Source organism: Musca autumnalis, unplaced genomic scaffold (assembly GCF_047663935.1).
Source record: "Musca autumnalis isolate F117 unplaced genomic scaffold, ASM4766393v1 scaffold_2, whole genome shotgun sequence".
Lineage (NCBI taxonomy): Eukaryota > Metazoa > Arthropoda > Insecta > Diptera > Muscidae > Musca > Musca autumnalis.
Genome location: NW_027411755.1, coordinates 151,831,225 through 151,851,875, shown reverse-complemented (window position 1 = coordinate 151,851,875; position 20,651 = coordinate 151,831,225). Strand labels below are relative to the sequence as shown.

General features: G+C 33.4%; 1 protein-coding gene across 1 annotated transcript in view; it reads left to right on the top strand.

Annotated features, from left to right (window-relative positions):
* Positions 1-3,440: 3,440 nt before the first annotated feature.
* cad (caudal type homeobox) overlaps positions 3,441-20,651 on the top strand; it is a 65,697-nt gene continuing 48,486 nt past the window's right edge. The window contains exon 1 of the mRNA XM_073969567.1: positions 3,441-5,345. Within this exon, the coding sequence (XP_073825668.1) occupies positions 4,586-5,345 (760 nt within the window). The 5' untranslated portion in view covers positions 3,441-4,585. The remainder of the gene's footprint in view (positions 5,346-20,651) is intronic.

Genomic DNA, 20,651 nt, shown 5'->3' with positions numbered 1-20,651 from the left:
ATACTAAATTTCTTCTTCTTCTATTAAATATTAGTCTAATTTTATATTAAGCGACTGACGTATTTGTAACATCATCGCAAAATTACAATTAATTCTTTAATTGAAGAAATTATTGCTCTGTTCCAAAACCTGCAAGAAGCTACTATTTTTTACTACGATAACATTTTTTCCTTTATGTTATCGGAAAAAATAGTAAAAATTAGTAGATTCTTGCAGTACTGGAACAGACCATATGTTTGTATATATAATTGTTCCACAAACATCCTAGATGGGACACGGGGGCCAGCGTGGTGCAATGGTTAGCACGTCCGCCTTGCACTCAGAAGGTCTGCGGTTCGAATCCCAGGCCAAACAACATCAAATTTTCAGTAATGCTGGCGACATTTCCTGAGTATTTAAGCCATGAAAAAACTTCTCTACAAGTGGTGTCGTAAGACACGCCGTTCGGACTCGGCAATAAAAAGTAGGTCCCATATCATTGAGCCAATATGAATCGGCGTGCACTCATTGATATGAGAGAAGTCTCCCCCTATATGTTTGTATACTGAAGTGAAATGTTTAAAATTTTATATTCAATAAAGAAGAATTACTACTATTCAAAATTTTTTAAAATTTAAACCTCACGCTACCATCTTTCTTTTCCATATTTTACTTTTATTAAAATATATTTTTGTTTTCGCGATATTTTAAAACAGAAAGTGTTTCCACGGATGCAAACTTTTTGCTGGGAAAGTTTGTTTTTTACAAATTTGTATTTACCGTTATAAATATATGCTGTCCAAATTAATGGGTCTGTCTGGTTACCCTAAAAATTGTAACAATTTGTACCAATTGTTGCTGGAAGTCGTCTGTTAACACAAAAAGTTTGCAAAAGAGAGCGATTCGAGAGACACATTTTGACAGTTCTTTTACTGAGAGTTTGCAAATTCTTGCTGGACAAATTTCTTCTAGCAAAAACTTGTAACTCTTCTTCTTCCTGAAACCAATCAGTCATCTGTTTTTAATTTTTCGTTGATTTATGTTTGTAAAAATTAAAAACAATTTTATTACGGAAATAGCAAGTCTAATTGTATTATTTTGCAAAGTTGCAAAGTGGAAAAATCCATTTGTGGATCATTTTCTTTTTTATTTTTAATAAAATACAACATTTCTGCTTCCTTTAGTTCCTTCATAGGCGGACAAATTGTTCTGTTTTGGCAAGTTCAGCTGATTGCTTGCTGGTTTTTGCTGGGAAGTTGTCTGTTTACTTTTTACAATTTTCTTGTAAAAGGTTTTTTATATTTTCTTCCCATCACCAGTTCAGATTTCGATATGGACTCCAATTCTAATCCATTAACAATTTCCGTCACGTGAATTACCGCAAAATAGTTTGCAACTTAAGTTTCTATTTCTTTATTTTATAACAAATTCTTAGAAGTTTATACACTCTTTTTTGTTTTAGGAAAAAATGATTTCGCCAGAAGCAGGTAGGGATTAACAAACTGGTTTGTTTTGTAGGGATTATTAAGAAAGTGCATATAAAATGTATACTGAGTTGTCTTTACATTTGCTTTTCTCCCTCACATACATTGTGCGTGAACAAAAACAAACAAAAAACATCATTTGGTTGTTGTTTTCTTCACTCATGCATTCACACATGCATTTGTTTTGTTTGTATTTCTCTGACCGGTGCTGTTTTAAAGTGTTTACTTTCATATGACAATGAAAAAGGCAATAAAAGGAAATGCCAAAAAATTGACTTTTGGCCAAAGAATTCGCATTGACCAGATCAGGGTTTTGGAGTCGAGTCATTTTTGGTTAGACTACGACCCCAGCACAATACTTTTCAGGACAACGACTCTCTAGTCCAGGTATCGGCACCAATACAAACACATTGTTTCATCAAGGGCACGTGTGCCCCTTTTGCCGGATGCTGCTCTAGTCGACTAACCCTCTCAACATTAATTTGAACAAGTAAGAAAGTATCAGTCAGCTGTGCTCACGGAGATATACCCTCAGCCTCTGGCAAAAGAGGAACACAATGATTATGCCGTATATAAAACAAAGTTTGTTTCAAATACGCTGAATCTTTAGGTACCATAATGTCACATATAAAATTTGAAGGCTTACACTACCACAGTGATTTCAATGAATTAATTTCATGAAATTAGTCGTTCTTAGATCGAGTTCCCCACCACAACAATTTCATAATATTACTTTAGAGTAGAACTCGATCTAAGAACGACTAATTTCATGAATCATTCTGGTGTGGACCGGGACTAAAATGAGAGGTCCCCATTTAAAAGGATTTCCCCAAATTCTTAGCTCTATCTTCACCGTTTAGAAAATATTGATTTTTGACGCAAAAAACCCTTTTGGACACGCTGTGCATTGGTGGAATAAATGTGCCTAGTCCTGTAGGCCTATTCTGTAACTTTTTAACAATCCGACAATCGGCAACGTTGTCGACACTAAAAATTGTTTGCAGTAACGATTGTGTTATTCTGTAAAAATATAGACAAATTGACGATAAACTTTCAAAAGTTTTCAATTTTGAATGTACCTATTCCAAATCAAAACATACTCACAAACCAAAGGCAAATTCAATATTGAAAATTTTTGTCGATTTTTAAACTACGACAATTTTGGTGTTGTTTCTATTACGACATTTTTAACAAAAGTTGTTAAAATTTGTTTTAGAATACAAAGGTTGTTAATTATGTTGTTAAAATGAGTTTCTCGAAAAAATAACAATATCGACTGTAGTTAAAAAGTTAGTGAATGGGCCCACTGGTTGTAATATTTCAATGTATTGCAATAATTTCGAAATGTTACAAACTAAACGACAAATTTTGTATGCCAAACATTACATGGCTGAAATCTATGAAACGGAGCTAACACGAAACACTACCCCAGCGGGCTGGTGTTATTATGAAAAATATCCTTAAAAGGGGTGAAAGGAAAATGAACGCCCTTGCCAAAATATTCACTGCAAGTTAACATACGCCATGACTGTTAATACGTCAAAAAATTGCCACTGACTAATGAGGCTTAAAAGTTTTTCCAAATGGGAATTACGTTGAAATCCCCCCTTGGTTCTAAAAAGAGGGTGGAGTTACGTTCATGCTGATGGGTATTAATGCAACCAAGAAAATAAGGTTGCTAGAAAGAGATAGAAAAACGCCCCCATAACAAAGGCCATCTTGAATTTGTTGTTCACAACAAAAAGTCAGAGGCGTGTTTTTCTGGCCATAGCTCCCCAGCTAATGGAAAAGAGCGAGAGAGAAAACGGCTTAAGAGTTACTGTGGTGTAAATTAGAGTGACAGAGATAGAGTTTTACCTGTCATATATGGATGGTGGTTGAAAATCAAACGCTTTGCGCTGGCTGTCTGTGGCCATTGATGTTGTTGCGGAGCTATTATTATCATCGTACATTTGGATGGTATTGTTTTGTTATTTTACGAGGTTTTATCACCACCATCAACGACTACCACACCATTACCATTGCGCTGTGTGTGCGTGCGTTAGTCTTAACGTCAAAGGCAGGTTCGGCAGTTGAACGCTGCTTATCGTGTTTCCTCCAACACCGTATCACTCAAAACAACAATTCTTCTAACCACTTTACCCGGCCAGCGAGCTCCGGATACAACACAGTCTACTTCGTGTGCTGCCACAAGCAATTCAGTATTTTATGATACGCAAACAAGTGAAGGCATACGACCGACAAGAACGACGACGGCAAAAGAAAGTTTTATTTCTTTAAAACATCTCATCAACGCGACACAACTTTTACGGCGGTTAAATTATAAAAATATAAACACACAAAATAATAATACAACAATTAACAATAAATAGCAGCAAGAACTACAACAACAAGATTTACAATATAATTAGCAAGAAAAAAATAAAAGAAATTATTGCAATTATTAATTAAAACAACAACAAAACAAGAGAATTTATATGCAAATAAAAAACAAATCGGAGTAACGATTTTTGGATTATCTCATAATTGAAGTGGATTAACTCATATAACAATTTGGTGATTGGTAATTAATCAATTACTCCCAACACCCAAAACAAATTTACAATTCAAAATTGAGAAAGAGAAAAACACAAATTAAAATAAAGAGCTTAAAGTGTTGCCAGTGATAAAAAAAAGTAATCAAGGTTTAGTGAACTGTCTGTTTTTCGATGACAGGTGACAAATTATTAAAAAAAACAAAGAATTGACAAGTAACGGGCTTGAATACGTCACAGCTCACAAAGGAATATGCAATAATAACAATAATAAAACAGAAGCTTAAAAAGTTGTTTAAACGAAACCAAGACAACAACGCGTGCAAGACAAGACAAATAAATAAAAAGAAATGACAAACAATTGAGTGTTAAAGGAATAGAAACAGAAATATTACAAATGAAGAAAATGTAAAACATTGTAAATAATAATTTAAAGAAACACCAAAATTACAAAATTAAAAATTTCGAAAAACACCAAGTGTTCTTCGCCAGCAGACAAACATACATCCCAGTGACAATCTATTCTAACCTCAATTTTTTTCTACGTCGCCGCGTGAACCAGCAATTCCCCAAAACCCACTCAACAACATGGTTTCCTTTTACAACACTCTACCCTATTCACAAAAACACAGCGCCAATTTGGCCTATTCCGCTGGACAACCCTGGCAATGGACAGCCAATTATCATCACACACCACCCAATCACCAGTATTTGGGTGACATGGATTCCACACATGCCGCTGCGGCCCACCATCAAATGTATTATAATCCCCATGCCATGTATCATCACTCGACAAATGCTGCAGCTGCTGCTGCCTCCGAGTGGCATTCTCCATCATCGGCGGCGGAAAATTTCTCGCAAAATTCCCAATTGTTGGCCCAACAACATCAACAGCTATTACAGGGCACTGTTGGTGGGGGTACAACACCATCATCATCGTCGGCTAGTGCCAGTAGTACAACATCGGCAGGTCCAGCCTCTGGCAGTACCACACAATTGAATGAAACGGTTAGCAGTATTGGAGATCCACAACAAGCCCAGCAGCAGCAACAATCAGGCCAACAGCAACAACAGGCCCAGCATCACATTGCCGAGGGATTGCCATCGCCACCAATTACGGTTAGCGGTAGTGAAATATCCAGTCCTGGTGCACCGGCTTCTTCATCATCACCACATCATATTGCTCATCATTTGAATAATAACAATAGCCCATCAACGGCTAATAATAATAATAACAACAACAACAATACCATTAATCATAACAACAATAATCGTTCATCACCGATTAAATCGCATCAATATTATGATTGGATGAAAAAGCCCACATATCCAGCACAACCAGCACCTGGTAAGTTTTAAGGAAAATTTGTTGTATTTTTTTATTTTTCAATGAGAGTTTATTTTTTAATTTAAAATTTCGAGAAAAAAAATTAGTTGTCTTTGTTTACTTTTTTTTAACATAGTTTAAGGGAATGGGGGATTTTGCAAAATGCAAAAGAGAAGCGCAAAAATAAAATAAAGATTTAAAAAATAAAATCTCTCGAATTTTAGAGTTTAACCACCCGTTAACAAGCTGAACTACACCATTTTCACATGTATTTCGAAGAATTTCAGTTGTAATTTGATTATATTAAGTCTGTTCGATAACTTCGCAAGTAAAAATGATTTGCAAGTTCTTGCAAGTACATGCAACTACTTCTCATTTCTATTTTATTGAACATGTTTGTTATCGAATAGCATTTTGTAAAAGTTTGTACACAATTTTGTGTTATCGAACAGACCTATTATTTGAAATTCGAAACATTTCACTTATAATTTGAGAATTACAATTGAATTTCGAATTATTTAATATTTAATTTGAGGATTCTAATTGAAATTCGAATTATTTAATATATAATTTGAATTTTTTTAATTTGTGATTCGAATTATTTAATTTGTAATTCGAATCATTGCAGTTGAAATTTGAATTATAACATTTGTCATTTGAATTATTTCATTTGAAATTCTAATTTTTCTATTTCTATTTCCATTTGAATGATTCGAATCATTACAGTTGAAATTTGAATTATTACATTTGTAATTTGAATTATTTCATTTGAAATGTGAAACAAAAAATATAAAATTTTTCGTTGCAATTGTTTTAAAATTGATTTTTTGATTACAAATAAAATATGTCTAATTATAAATGGAATAATTCGAATTACAAATGTAATAATTCAAATTTCAACTGTAATGATTCGAATTTCAAATAGAAAAATTCGAATTACAAATAGAAAAATTCGAATTATAAATGAAAAAATTCAAATTATAAATGAAATAATTCGAATTCTTAAATTACAAATGAAATAATTCGAAATTCAATTGGAATTCTCAAATTACAAGTGAAATGTTTCGAATTAAAGTCGAACCTCGATTATCCGGAAATCGATTACATATACTTAATCCTCCATAATCCGTGAAAGGAAAAATAGATTTGTTTGTTTATTTTACACCGATTGACCGTGAAAATCTTTATAATCCGGCATAATAATTATTATACCAAATTTTTAATTGAACAATTGAAACAATGAACATTGAATTATTTTAGAACATTTTCAAAATTTCCACTTTAGTACCCTCACAATTGGCGATGTCATAAGGAGTAACCAATTGGCACGCTCTCTCACTGTGTTACCACCCGCTTGCGCGATGGGCTAGTTCGGCATCGGAAACTCGTCGATTCTCAGCGTTACAGTAACTACCCTGTGGGGACGAAAATTCCAATTGTCGCAATTTAAGTAGTCCAGAACTAGTTTTAATCAGTACTAGTACAAATATTGGCCCCTAAGTAATGCGAAGGGAACCAATTGTCACCTTTTTATCCCCAAGTAAACGAGGAGGCGACAGTTGCGACTTAATTAACTTAACTTAAACGACGAGTTGTATAAATAATTCACATTTACATTTTCTTCATAACTTTAATATAAATGAAGCATCCAATAACAGAAGCTAGTGTTGATGGAATGAATATCTTCGTTCATATTATTCATATTGTTCTGGTATAAAAAGGGAATACGACGGAAATATGCAAATCGCCCTATTCTTCTCTCTACCCGCTAGCAATTCCAATTGTCGCAATTTAAATAGTCCTAAACTAGAGGTAAGTGGTACTAGTTCACAATTGACCCATAAGTAACGCGAAGGGAACCAATTAACACCTATATATCCCCAAATAAACGACGAAGCGTCAGTTGTGTGACTATTTCCCACCACTTTTTTTTATAAATAAACTGGTATATGACTGTAAACCTGGAACTAGTACAGGTAATGCATGCAGTGTCAATTGGTTACCTCCTATGACATCCCCATGTTAAAGTTTACAGTTGATTGCACTGTGAGGGGTCAGAAGTGTTAAAGTTTACAGTTGATTGCACTGTGAGGGGCATTCCTCTGGTATTATAATCAATTGGTTCCCTTCGCATTACTTAGGGCCACAGCTCCAATTTACTCGCAAGAGAAATTTTAGGTGGGGGTGGTAATTTTTGTCGGGTGCATTTTTTTGTGTGGGTGGAGCAAGTTTATTTGTAGGTGGGGTAAGTTTTTGTTGCTCGAATTCGAGAAAAGTTTCACTCGCGAGTATTCGGAGCTCTACTTAGGGTCCAATTTATGAGTAGTTCTGACTACTAATTGATTGTGTCAATTGGATTTTTTATTGCTAACGGGTAGTTCTAGGCTTACAGTCATAAACCAGAACAGGGGTGCTCAGAATAGTTGGTGTATTAGTAGTGGTAAGACACTCTCCCCATTGCTAAGCAATGGTAAATCAGAAATAAAGAGAGAATACGTGTGGTTGGTTTTTACGCTACCACTGATGGGCAGAAATGCTCTGCCTCACACACAAAAGTGTAAAAAATACATGAGTCTCTCGCAATTTGCCCATCAATGCAGTGTTGCCAGTACTGGGGATTTGTCCCCAAAATGGGGATTTTTTTTACAAAATGGGGATGAAAAATTTGAATTGGGGATCTGGGGATTTGATGGGGAAATAAGCTCAAAACTTGGGGATTTTATGGGGATTTCTTTTTTTTGCTTTGAAATATTTGTTACATTACGCATTTTATGAATGAAAGTGATTTTACTGCAAAAAATCATCAATGAACAAATAGGTAATAAACAAATAAAACTTTATTTGGTCTTCTTGTCCCCTACAAAATTAATATATTTTTAATATTACTTTCCAAAGTAATAAAATAAACTATGTATGTATATATGACGAATTGCTTATATGCATCTTCTCGTTGTGTACAAGAATTTTAAAACCGTATGTAGGGGTAAACATAGAGGATGAGGATGACCTTGGTGCAATAAAAATGGAAACTATTGATAATGATTCATCGTTGCCATTAAAATCAACTGATTTAGGGTATGATTTCGAAAATGCAGTAAAATACCTGCCAGAGCACTAATTAAAAAGGTTAAAGACACCTGCTTTGAATATATGAAGCATTTTCTGGCTCAGATGCTTAAACGTTAACCTGAAATTTGCAGTTTTATAAAACATACAAAAAATTTTCCCGTAATACATGTTGTAATTCTCAGGAGCAAACAAATTTCAGTTCCATAAGAGGATTTTTGGAACACTTTGTAAATACGAAAAACTCAATAAACCTTTATGAATCACAGTGAAAGAAACTCCCGTTAATAAAAAAGAATTATATATTTTGAGAAGATACAACCACTAATTTAAACACATTTTGGAGCAGGGTATATTCTTATCAAAAATGCAACATTATCAAAGCCTTCTGAACAACTTGCAGAGATGGTTTTAAACTCGCTTTCGGTGTCAACCAGCAATGCTTGCGTATAATTTGTCAGTTATGAATCCCCTAAAGAAATGTTAATACTGCTGATTCAAACAACTTCTAGTAGGCATTTTCTGAAAGTAAATATTGAGGCTACAAAAATCGTAGTTGGGTTATTTGTTGTTAGATTGGGTTTGGATTTTATAGCCTCATCTAGAACGGGCTAAAACGACTGCTTTTGCTCAGATTAAAGCTATATCTCTGAAACTAATGGAAACTTAGCTGTGCTACCAGAAGCAATATTGTGGCCATGGAGTAGTAGAACTAAAATATTTAAAAATGCTAGTATATGAAATGAATTTCATTTGTACAACTTTGTACTACTTTTTAGTAAAGAGGCTTTTTATTTGCATTTTCTTCTACGTTTGTCGCTTTTTATGAGTAATGCGAAACATATACTTGTCTGTGTATAGAATTGCACTGTACAAATATTATTTCAAATAAATATATTCGCTTTGGTTTTTCATAATGCGTATGAGGGATTTATTTTGGGGAAATTCGACAAAATTTGGGGATTTTTGGGGAAAAATTATTTTGAAATTGGGGATGAAAGACCGAAAAATACTGGCAACACTGCATCAATGCGCTACCGTGAGGAAGCGAGCACCAATGTACCAGAATGCTGTATCGATCCTCTCTCTCTCTCTCTGCTGTTGCTTTAAAAAGTGGTGATATTAATATGTAATGATCTCTTCACGCTTAATTGGTGATAAATAGGGGTTATTTGACTAGTTTTGGGTCTAATTAAATTGCGTCAATTGGAATTTTCCTTGCCAGTGGGCAGCGCAAGGCTAAGAAGACATTTTTTGAGTTCTTGAATTTCGTATAGGTATGTCCAAATTTTTTGGTTAGTAATTTCAATTCCTTAAGTGAGATATCTAAAAAAAATTTTTGGATTCAAGCCCACAAGTGGAAAAGTAGCTCCCAAGTGGTTTCTTCTCGCTTTCTTGGCGATAGAATGGCGTGAACTGATTCCCGCCGCAATACTTAGGGACCAATTTTATACTAGTTCGGCTTACGACTAGTTCTAGGACTAATAAAATTGTTGCTAATGGGAATTCACATTTCCAACGGGCACCGCCAGCGTGAGACACTCTTCTGAGTTCTTGTACTTCGTAGCACGAATTCGTAGCTCCATTCAAAATATCTACCCCAAGTCAATATTTTACTAAATCGCTCAAATTCTTTCTCTTGAAAATAATAATGACTAAATGCAAGTCAACAAATTGGGAGAACTGCGAACAAATGAACATTTTGCTAACTGGATATTGTCCTTTACACAAAAAAAGTTTATCCCATAAAAAATCATTAGAAATCGAAGTATTAACCCATTATTTTAATTCATTTTCATTCCATGAAAAACAAGTAGTTTCTTTTTGGCACCTAAAAGTCGACGAATAATTAGTTTAATAAGTTATTAAGACTTTTTGTTGTCAAAGAGAAACTACTTCTTTTCGTAAGGTAGGTTTGTAATTCTATTTTCATGGAATAGGTACAAATTTTGACATTTTTAACTCAAAAGTTGTAGTATATTTCATTCGCTTTTTTCACCTATACATAAAAATTTGCTTTAGTTTGATAGAATTCTCTTGGCCGACGCTGAACTGAACATAGTACAACATTTTGAGACGATCGGTTCACAATTGCGGTCTAAAACAAGGACAGACAGTACGTCAGAATCTACATTAGGGTTATGACTTTTTGACATTTTTCCTCAAAAATGATTGCCTGTAGCAGGGATGAATGAACTTTTGCCTATTAATCACTATGCTATCGTTTATTCCATTGAAATATAAAAAAAGTTCACGCACAAATCGATTTTAAAAAAATAATTTTTTGAAAAAATATATGAAATGAAAAATTTTTTTTTTCAAAAAATTATTTTTTGTTGCACTAATGAATAAATATAAGCCTACTTATAACTATAATAACGTTTATTTCATTCAAATATTAAAAAAGTCGCGAAAAAAGTCACTTTGAAAAAATTTTAAATTTTTTGTTTTTTGTTAAAAAATTATATTTTTGAATAAAAGCGTTTACGACATTTTTACGAGTTCTCAGAATTGAAGAAAAATAGTGAGAAATAAATTTTATGTCATTTTAATTATCTCATGTGGCTCTAAAGTTTATTTTCAATTATATATCTGTTTTTAGTGACTTAAAAAAATTGTCCATAATTTTGATAAATTCAAATTTTAAAATCATTTTGTGCGTGAGGTTTTTTCACCGAATCACCTTATAATTAAGATTTTATGTAATCTTATAGCAAAACTCATCACGCTATGATACAGGGATATGAAGTTGTAAAAAAGTCATAACCCTAATCTACATACATACATGAATACGAGCGCACGCATAATGCAATTACAAGGTGACCCTTGTAAGCTCAGCTGATGTCTTCTCTTGCTATAAACTTTATTTTTGTTACATTATTTTTGATTTCTGCGACCTTTTTGTTCATTATTGAAATAGGTCCGACCTCGAGATTGAATAAATACTTCTGTATTTCAATACCATTCATTTTTGTTTTAAAATATTTCAATTCAAGCAAATGTTTACTCCCACAACTTTTAAATTTGAATTTTGCAAATAATATTCGGTAGTTTTATCCTTTTGACATTAAGAGAAGGCTAAGTCCTTCTGTGTCACCTTACTAAATTCGCCACCATAGATGGAGTGATGACTTTTTTCCAACATCGTATCCCTGTATCATATTTTGATGATTTTGTATCAAATAAAAATAAAAAAATAAAATAAAAATAAATATTAAATATCGAATTAAATATTAGATAAAATCTTGCATATTCGAAAAAAATCACGCACAAAAAATTAAAAAAAAATAAATACAAAATTTGTTCAAAGTGGATTGAGCGGAAGGTTTTTCTTATCGAATCAACTATTCGAATATTTCATAAAAACTTATCAAAATATGATTTCAAATATCTGAGGCAGAATCGGGCTTGGGCCCAAATGTTTTAGGCAATTTGAAATAATAGAATCTGACTTGCCTTATAATGAATTTTCACACACGTATTGAGTATTGTCATGAGTCTGACTTGAAATCTGATTTAATCTCACAAAATACCAAACACTGTGTTGAGACTATTGACAGTCCTTAATCTATCAAAAAATTTGACTAATGTAATTTGGCATAAAGATAAAATGGATCAAACACTTTAAGAAATTTATACACATTTTAATAACAAATCAATATTTTAAATTCTAACTATAAATTAAATCATAAATTCCAAGTTATTTTCAATTGCTGAGATTTTTATTATTTTTTATTTCCACTGTCCCGCTCTCCTTACGCAAAAACAAAAAAATCATAATATTGACCACTTGGATTAAACATAATGCCAGGGCAATAAATGTTAATTGCAATCCCAAAGATTTTATGGACTTAATGGAATAACCATATAACAAACAAACACAAAACATTCGGGCACACATGTCAGAGCATACATACGAGTACGTACATACCGGCCAGGTAGATGATGATAGGTTGGTTGGTTAGGTGACTAAGTTTACATTCAAATCGAAAAGGGGATCATAAATTGAAGAACAACCAAACCAAAGAAATGATACAAAACTGCAAAAGCAACAACAAAGATGTGGTTTTTAATTTGTAATGAATGATAAAAAAACCAACAGCAACAACAAAAAGCCACAAATAAACATTGGTACAAGAAGACAGACAACAGAAAGGCCATTTGTGGTAGAACAACAAAGAAATGGTGTCTGAGATCCAAAACAAAAAAAAAAAACAGAAATCAATCATCAATTTGATGGTTGATTTTGTCCCCAAAGAGAGGGGAAATATTCTTTTGACAGTTTCTTTTTGGTGTTGACGTTTAAGTTTACTCCCCAGTTCTCCACCATGAGAATGATTTATTTATTATTCACAAAAATTAGTCGTCTTTAATTTTTATAACACCAAACACAACGTTTTTTGTCTTTTACTTTTTGTTGTTGTTGGGTTTGGAGTATTGATTTTTATTATGGTTGGGGAGTAGGGATTTCATTGAGAAATCCATCACAAGAAAAAAAATCAACTCAAATTGTTTAATTTTTATATATTTTGGATCATAAATCATTGGGTTATCACCACAGAAGATATGACAAACCAAAAAACCTCTGAATAGAATTTTTTTGGACACCCATAAGCCTAATAGGAAATGCTTTAAAGATTAAAGTTTGTTTAGGCACGAGTAAAAGCCATTAAATAAAATAAAAATCAACTTCGTGTTGGTTTCGAAATAGTTTTTTTGTGGTTAGGTTTAAAGGACATAAATTATTGTCCTTGATGTTTTAGGAATTGTTATGATGAGTATTCAATTTTAATGGGAATTGACAAAATATTTGGAATTCTTTAACCATAATAAGAAGTTGAGGCAGAATTTGTCTGTGGTTGTATTCCCATCCAAAGTTTGAAACATGGCGCAATTACCAAGGTAGTGGTATCGTAAAATTTTGAATATGTTATGTTAAAAATTTCTTTTTTTGTTGTTGGGGAAATTACAGCAGAAATAATTTTTTTATAAAGGGATTTGACTTTTCAAGAAATTGCAACTTCAAATTAATTTTTTTTGCCATTTCATTGTGCCAAATTTCAGCTATTGTTGTTGTGCCAAATTTTAGGCCGATTTTAGGTATATTGGGTCCTATGTAGCTATATTGAAACCTTTTACGATTTTCAAAATTTTTTGTAGGGTTCGTTTTTAGCCAGCACACTAAAATGGTAAAAATGTTCATCGATTGGATTATAAATTTGGCTTTTTGAGAATTTTCGTGAAAATGCACCTATGGACCCATAAAAATTACTATGGAAACAAAGATTCCCCGGGTGGCAAGGGTTAACCTATCGTCATAAAATCTCAAATATTAGGTTTTTGGGTCAAATGAAAAAAAATAGGGCAGGAGTTCCAATCACATAAATTTTAGTTTTTTTGGGTTCGTCAAATGCTCCCTTCCTTTGACTTTAGCTGTGTTCCTTTACTTACCTGAGGTTACCATTTGTTACCATTTTTAGCCTGCAAAGCGTTCCTTAACCCCGAAAAGTGGCAAAACTGGAAGCAATTTTTAAGAGAGTGAGAGTGGAGAGAGAGCGATAATGGCTTTCTCTTCTACCACATGCTACCAGCAAAATTTCTGCAGGTAAAAAATGGCAGAACTGATTTTTCGACTTTTGTTTGACGATTATTTCACAATGAAAAATAAAATGGACGCAAAACAGAAGAAAAAGTCGAACGCTGATAAAACTAAATTAAAAACTGTGAAATAAAAGACGAAAATTGATTTTTTATGTTTCTTTTCGACATTGCTGCCAGACCTACCATTTTTCCGTTCCTTTACTTTTCTGGTAAAAATGTTCATGAGAGAGCAATTTTGAGCAATATTGACACTTTTCTCTTTTACCACTCATACCATTAAAAAAGTAAAGGAACAAAGCTTTTATCTATCTCAAGGATTTTGCCAATTACATAATAGTATGTAACATCAGTTTCACGAGCAAACATTAAGTATTATTTAAAAAAAAAAAAATACTGGGAAACGTAATTCTCCTTAAACATATTTCCACTAACAAACACAAAAACCCTAATTTATAACCTTTAATTGATGAAAAGATTTCTTTTTTATATCCCCTCTCCTTCAAAGTGAAGCAATTGGTTCATTCATTACTATCACCGCGCGCTCATAACCCATTAAAAGCGTTGATAGAATAGGGTTCGAATTCAACAAAAAAAAAAAAAAAACGAATGTCGCTATTTTAGCTTTTATTGGACGAACAAAATAAATTGGAAATTTTATTGGCCAATAAACAAAGTACTTGAGAAAAAAAAACTCTATCAAAAAATTTGAAAAAAAAAAACTAAAATGTGGTTCAACCCTCTTGTATACTTCAAAATGCTATGTAGACATATTTTGTGTGATATGAATTCGTTTTAGAGCGAATCACTTTGTAGCTGCGGCGCAGTGAAGATAACAAATACCACAGTAAAAAAACCCCGAACCATGTCAAACAATCGATTTTGGACAATGTTAGCATGTACAAATGTATGTGCATATGAACATATTCCAAGATATCAAAATTATTTTCTCATTGTTGTCGTTGTTGTGGGAAAACAACAATTATTCCTTTCTTATTCTTTTCTCACTGCTGGGCTAGCTAGGTGAGGACGGTGTTATTGGTTTCAAGTTCTGTTTTTTTATAATCTAATCGCGCAAAAAATGAAAATAAAATATTTTATGATCTCATCTATTGTTAATCGGATTGTTATCAAAACAACAAAAAACAATGTGAAAGAACAACGACAACATAGCGAACTCGTCCTTCTCTCCCACTTCTTTGCAACTCTGAAAGGGGTATATAACACTGTGCCACAAATTGGAACTCAAGGTCTGTGCGATGGAAAATTCCTTTTGGAGATGAAAGCCCTTAGTGAGTATATTAAGAACCCAAAAGGAAATTTTCCCCATAGGTCAAGTTTCTGAGATATCGCGCGATGAATTTTTTGAATTTTCGTCTATGATGCTTGAGAAAATATCTTTATATCTCTTTTTGCCGTTACTGTAGCTTCGTTTTGAGATTACATGTCTTCAGTCAAATCGAATGGCGAATCTTTTTGTAGAACATTTCATTCTTCTAACTCAATTCCTTTCATGTCCTTTTCGTCCTTTCTTTCTTGAACCGTAGTAAAAGTACCACAAGATGAGATTTTACAGCATCCAAATATTCCACAAAAATGTTGCTCAGAGAATTTTAGGTACGGTTCTCATTGACAGCTAATCAATATTATCACGTTTTCATTGTCCTTTTTGACATTTACCCGGTTTTTGTTCAGAAAAAACCTATGTTTTGTTTTTCTGTATATTCGTTATTTGTTATGTATTGGTTATCGCTTATATTGACATCTGGGATGTATCTGAAATATTAACAATATATAGCTCCCGATATGCTGAACACGTTAATGACAAATTTTCTTGGAGAATAGATCCGGTTATCTAATATTTTGAACCGGATATAGCGATATAAAACCCGGATTTTGTACCGATTTTAAGTAACCGATTAAGGTTATATGTATACCATTAGAAAGCTAATAAAATTGACAATCTGGGAAAATAACGTTTTTGACAGCATCTTACCTGAGTTCGGTGCAAAAACAAAAAACCCATATTCTTGAACCGTTTTTAAGGAAAAATATCACTGCGCGTAAATATGAAGATCAAAGCTTGGTGGGTTAAATATTCTTTTTGCCGATGAAAGTGGATGACGTTAATATTATGAACCCGGAAGGACAGTTATGCTGTAGGTCAAACGTCTGAGTTATGGCGTGATGCATACATTCTTGATGAACTTTAAGAGCACGACAATAAACCCGTAACATAAATTCCATTTCGCTATAACTCAGAAGTTTGACCTACGGCATAACTGTCCTTCCGGGTTCATAATATTAACTTCATCGACTTTCATCGGCAAAGAGAATATTTCACCCACCAAGCTTTTATCTTCATATTTACGCGCAGTGATATTTTTCCTTAAAAACGGTTCAAGAATACGGGTTTTTTGTTTTAGCACCGAACTCAGGTAAGATGCTGTCAAAAAAATTATTTTCCCTGATTGGCAATTTTATTAGCTTTCTAATGGTATACATATAAGCTTAATCGGTTACTTTAAATCGGTAAAAAAATCCGGGTTTTATATCGCTATATCCGGTTCAAAATATTAGATAACCGGACCTATTTTCCAAGAAAATTTGTCATTAACGTGTTCAGCATATCGGGAGCTATATATGGTAAATATTTCAGATACATCCCAGATGTCAATATAAGCGATAACCAATACATAACAAATAACGAATATACAGAAAAACAAAACATAGGTTTTTTCTGAACAAAAACCGGGTAAATGTCAAAAAGGACAATGAAAACGTGATAATATTGATTAGCTGTCAATGAGAACCGTACCTAAAATTCTCTGAGCAACATTTTTGTGGAATATTTGGATGCTGTAAAATCTCATCTTGTGGTACTTTTACTAGGGTTCAAGAAAGAAAGGACGAAAAGGACATGAAAGGAATTGAGTTAGAAGAATGAAATGTTCTACAAAAAGATTCGCCATTCGATTTGACTGAAGACATGTAATCTCAAAACGAAGCTACAGTAACGGCAAACAGAGATATAAAGCTATTTTCTCAAGCATCATAGGCGAAAATTCAAAAAATTCATCGCGCGATATCTCAGAAACTTGACCTATGGGGAAAATTTCCTTTTGGGTTCTTAATATACTCACTAAGGGCTTTCATCTCCAAAAGGAATTTTCCACCGCACAGAAACTTTGTTGCACAGTGTAATAAGTATTGGTATTCCTTTAATTGAAATCGATTGGGAAACGGTTTTTGGTAAACAAAATTATCCTGGAAGAACAAAATTAACAAAATTTCAAATATTTTTGGGTGAGGTTCAAAATTTCAGCGGGTCGTTCAAGAATGTCTGAAATCTCTCATCTTTTAATTGAAGACCCGTTATCAGTTAATGACATCGTACAAAGCCAAATGAGCTTTGAGGTAATACTGATATTACATGGAAAATACCTTTGAACGTATAGAATTGTCGAGGACTGCTTTAAAGTCGACAAAGATTTCCATGATGTACCAGGTCTAAAACCGGATTGATTATTTCACTAACCATAGGCTTTAGTCGTTCGCACAATATGCCGGACACTCTCCTATAAGCAATAGGCAGCATACTTACGCTCCTATTATTTGAGCACACTGTCTTATTTTCCTTAACCCTTTGTCTAGTGAACAGATCCCAAGGGACCTTTTTTATTTTAAAACCAAATTACTCTGTACATATGTCCGGCCCTAACCTATATTCCAAGAAAATTATGCGTGGAATATTAAAAAAAATTAAACTGGATCCGATTGATAGTTTAGGTTTGATTTATATCTTAATGCGATTTGTACTCGAAGTTGCTATGAGACTGTAATATCAAGGAATCAGGTTTTTGTATGGACTATATAAGTCCACCACTTAAAAATCGCAAACGTACAGTTTAAGGGCAAATATCTGTTCGTATTTTGCTTCAGGTTGTACTCGCGGCTTTTATTAAGATGACTTTTATTAAATAACTAATGACAACCACAACTTACGAAGTGAAGTCCGATTTGACCAAAAATTAAACATCGAAAAAATGTCTACTACATCGGAAAGCACCTTCGAGTACCTCCCTCCCAAAAGTTTAAAATTTTCAATTTTTTCGAATCATTTAGAATTTTTTATGTTTACAGCGATATAATACTCCTCTCAAACGTAAAACAAGTTCGACGATAGACTATATCGAACAACTCTTTCCTGTACCACCCTCACAACAGATTAAATTTTTCGATTAATTGCCAAAGACGACGTCGTTCTTTTTTACTTTTTAAGTCAACTAATTGGCGAGTTATAATAGGGATACATAATGGGAAGAGATACTCCGCTACTATTCTTCTTGATTTTTACTTTTATCTAAAAAATCGAATTTTCGATATGTCGATCTTGACAAAGAAGTATTTTTTTTATTTGAAAATTTTGTCTATTAGGGCGAAGATCATTTTTTAAAATTAATTTTTAATTGGAATCGATCTTAACGACCGTTTGTTTTAGCAAGTGAAGAAGGTAAGCCGAACATTCGAGCCCACACAACCACCACTATGTAACATGCATGTTTCACCTTTGGTAGAGGCTCTTCAGACATATCGGCTGTAGAGCGACTTCTCTGTCATCGAACTTGCTACAATGCTTTATTGGATTTACACCACTCCTACGTACACGACTTTATTTTACTAAGGACACCGCTTATCTTTAATTAGGTTAGATTTACAACTCACTCACCTGCTATACTCCCGTATTTATACTCTGTCTCTGAAGCATAGACTGCTCTAGAATCTTCAATCCAGGATGTTCTACAATGTTCAAACGAAATGCAACCAAACAGACGAATGAATGTATACAACAAAAGGGACAGAGGTAATAAATACAAGAGATTAGAAGGAGTAATAAATACCCTAGACAGACGGCAGCGTTAGTTTTCATTAAGATCTGCATTTAATTTTACCTTTACAGACGAAAGTTTCTGCATTTATGAAACAGTAAACAACTGTTTTGCTGTTGTTTGCAATGCAAGTTGAGACCCAGAGCATGTATATGATCTCTCTTACATGAATATGTACTCTCTTTTACAGCATTGCCACATTAAAATACCTAAATTCAGTTTAAATTCAATTTGATAATTCAATTTCAAGTCAGTGGATAATGCACGAATTAATTTGAATTAAGGCAGTTAATGCAAATTATGTTGCCGTCTGTCTAGGGCAGGGTCGCCCATCTGTATACTGCGGGCGTCCACAGAGTTGTTTTGCGTTGGCTTTTCTCTCTCAAACACAGTGTTCGTGATCAAACACGATAAAGATTTGCTTTAGTTTGATTGAACTCTCTTGGGCGACGCTGGTCTAGGGCATTAGCTAAAATGAATGATCAAAAAAATATGAGAGAATACAAGGAAAATTAACATAGAAAAATTTTGATTGAATTTCTACACAGAGTAAATACTTAATAATGTTAATAATTCGGGTACAAAAAAGTTGAAATTATCTACTTTATAGACATGTGCGGTTTCTTATATCCATCCGAAATCCACTATTTTTTGAAAAATATGTAAGATTTTCATGAGATGCTAAGTCATTTTCCTAATTTTCCCTACATTTCCATTATTTGCCCTGATATTTCCTCTCTTGTTTAGTAAATGCTCTAAACTTTGTTCTATTTTTCATTTGAATGGCCTCATCGTCTGATCATCACATTGACACTGTATCAACAGCTTTACGCTAAACTACCACCGTGGCAACAACTAACAAGCCATACACCTACAGTGCGCTTGGTGTCGAAAAAACAAAGTGACTGGCTGTACGATATAGTTCGCATCTACAATTTTTTAATTTCTTTAATATGACGGCAACATACTCGTATAATATAAGAACCTAGTGCTGATAGACTCAACATGTACAGATGTACATATGGTTCAAATTGTTCTGCTATGCTTTAGAAGACGATAACAACTACAGTGAAAATCAGTAGAAGAAACGGTAAATTACAATAATACCCAATAAAAGCATTACAAAAAGGAGCAAAACTTGTCTCTATGGTTTGGTTGGTGGTGGCAGCCAAAATTGTTTTTTTTTTTTCAATCTCTCAGAAGAAACCAGTATTATTTGCTTTATGAAAGGCGTTCATGAAATGCAGAAATATGAACCTTGACAAAACTTATGAACACTTTTCCTAAAATGCAGTAATATTTTTCTGTGTATATTTTTGATCAGGATAAAATTCTCAGTCGATATAGTCAGGTCCGTCTATTGTAATCACATTTGGGGTTCGCAATAATTGAGCTACATGCTATATTTTTGCACCTAAGTATCGGCCTACGTTTTCGTATAGCACCCATGAAACGGTACCTCCGGATTTTCGGTTACAATTTTTTACAATTTTCAACCGAATTTTCAACCGAACTACGTGGAATTTGACATTTGAAGTTCCTAGCGGTCACAACACCCCTCAATCAACATTTGTCAATATAGGTCCATGTTTTGGTATAGCCTCCATATAACAATACCTCTAGATTTTCAGTAGTCATAAAACTACTCCACAGAAAATGGTCAACATTGGTTCATGTTTTTGTATAGCCCCCATATGACGGTACCTCCCGATTTTAGGAATTTTTTTTAGGATTCTAGCTATTTTTTTACCGCACTAACTGTAATTTGACATTT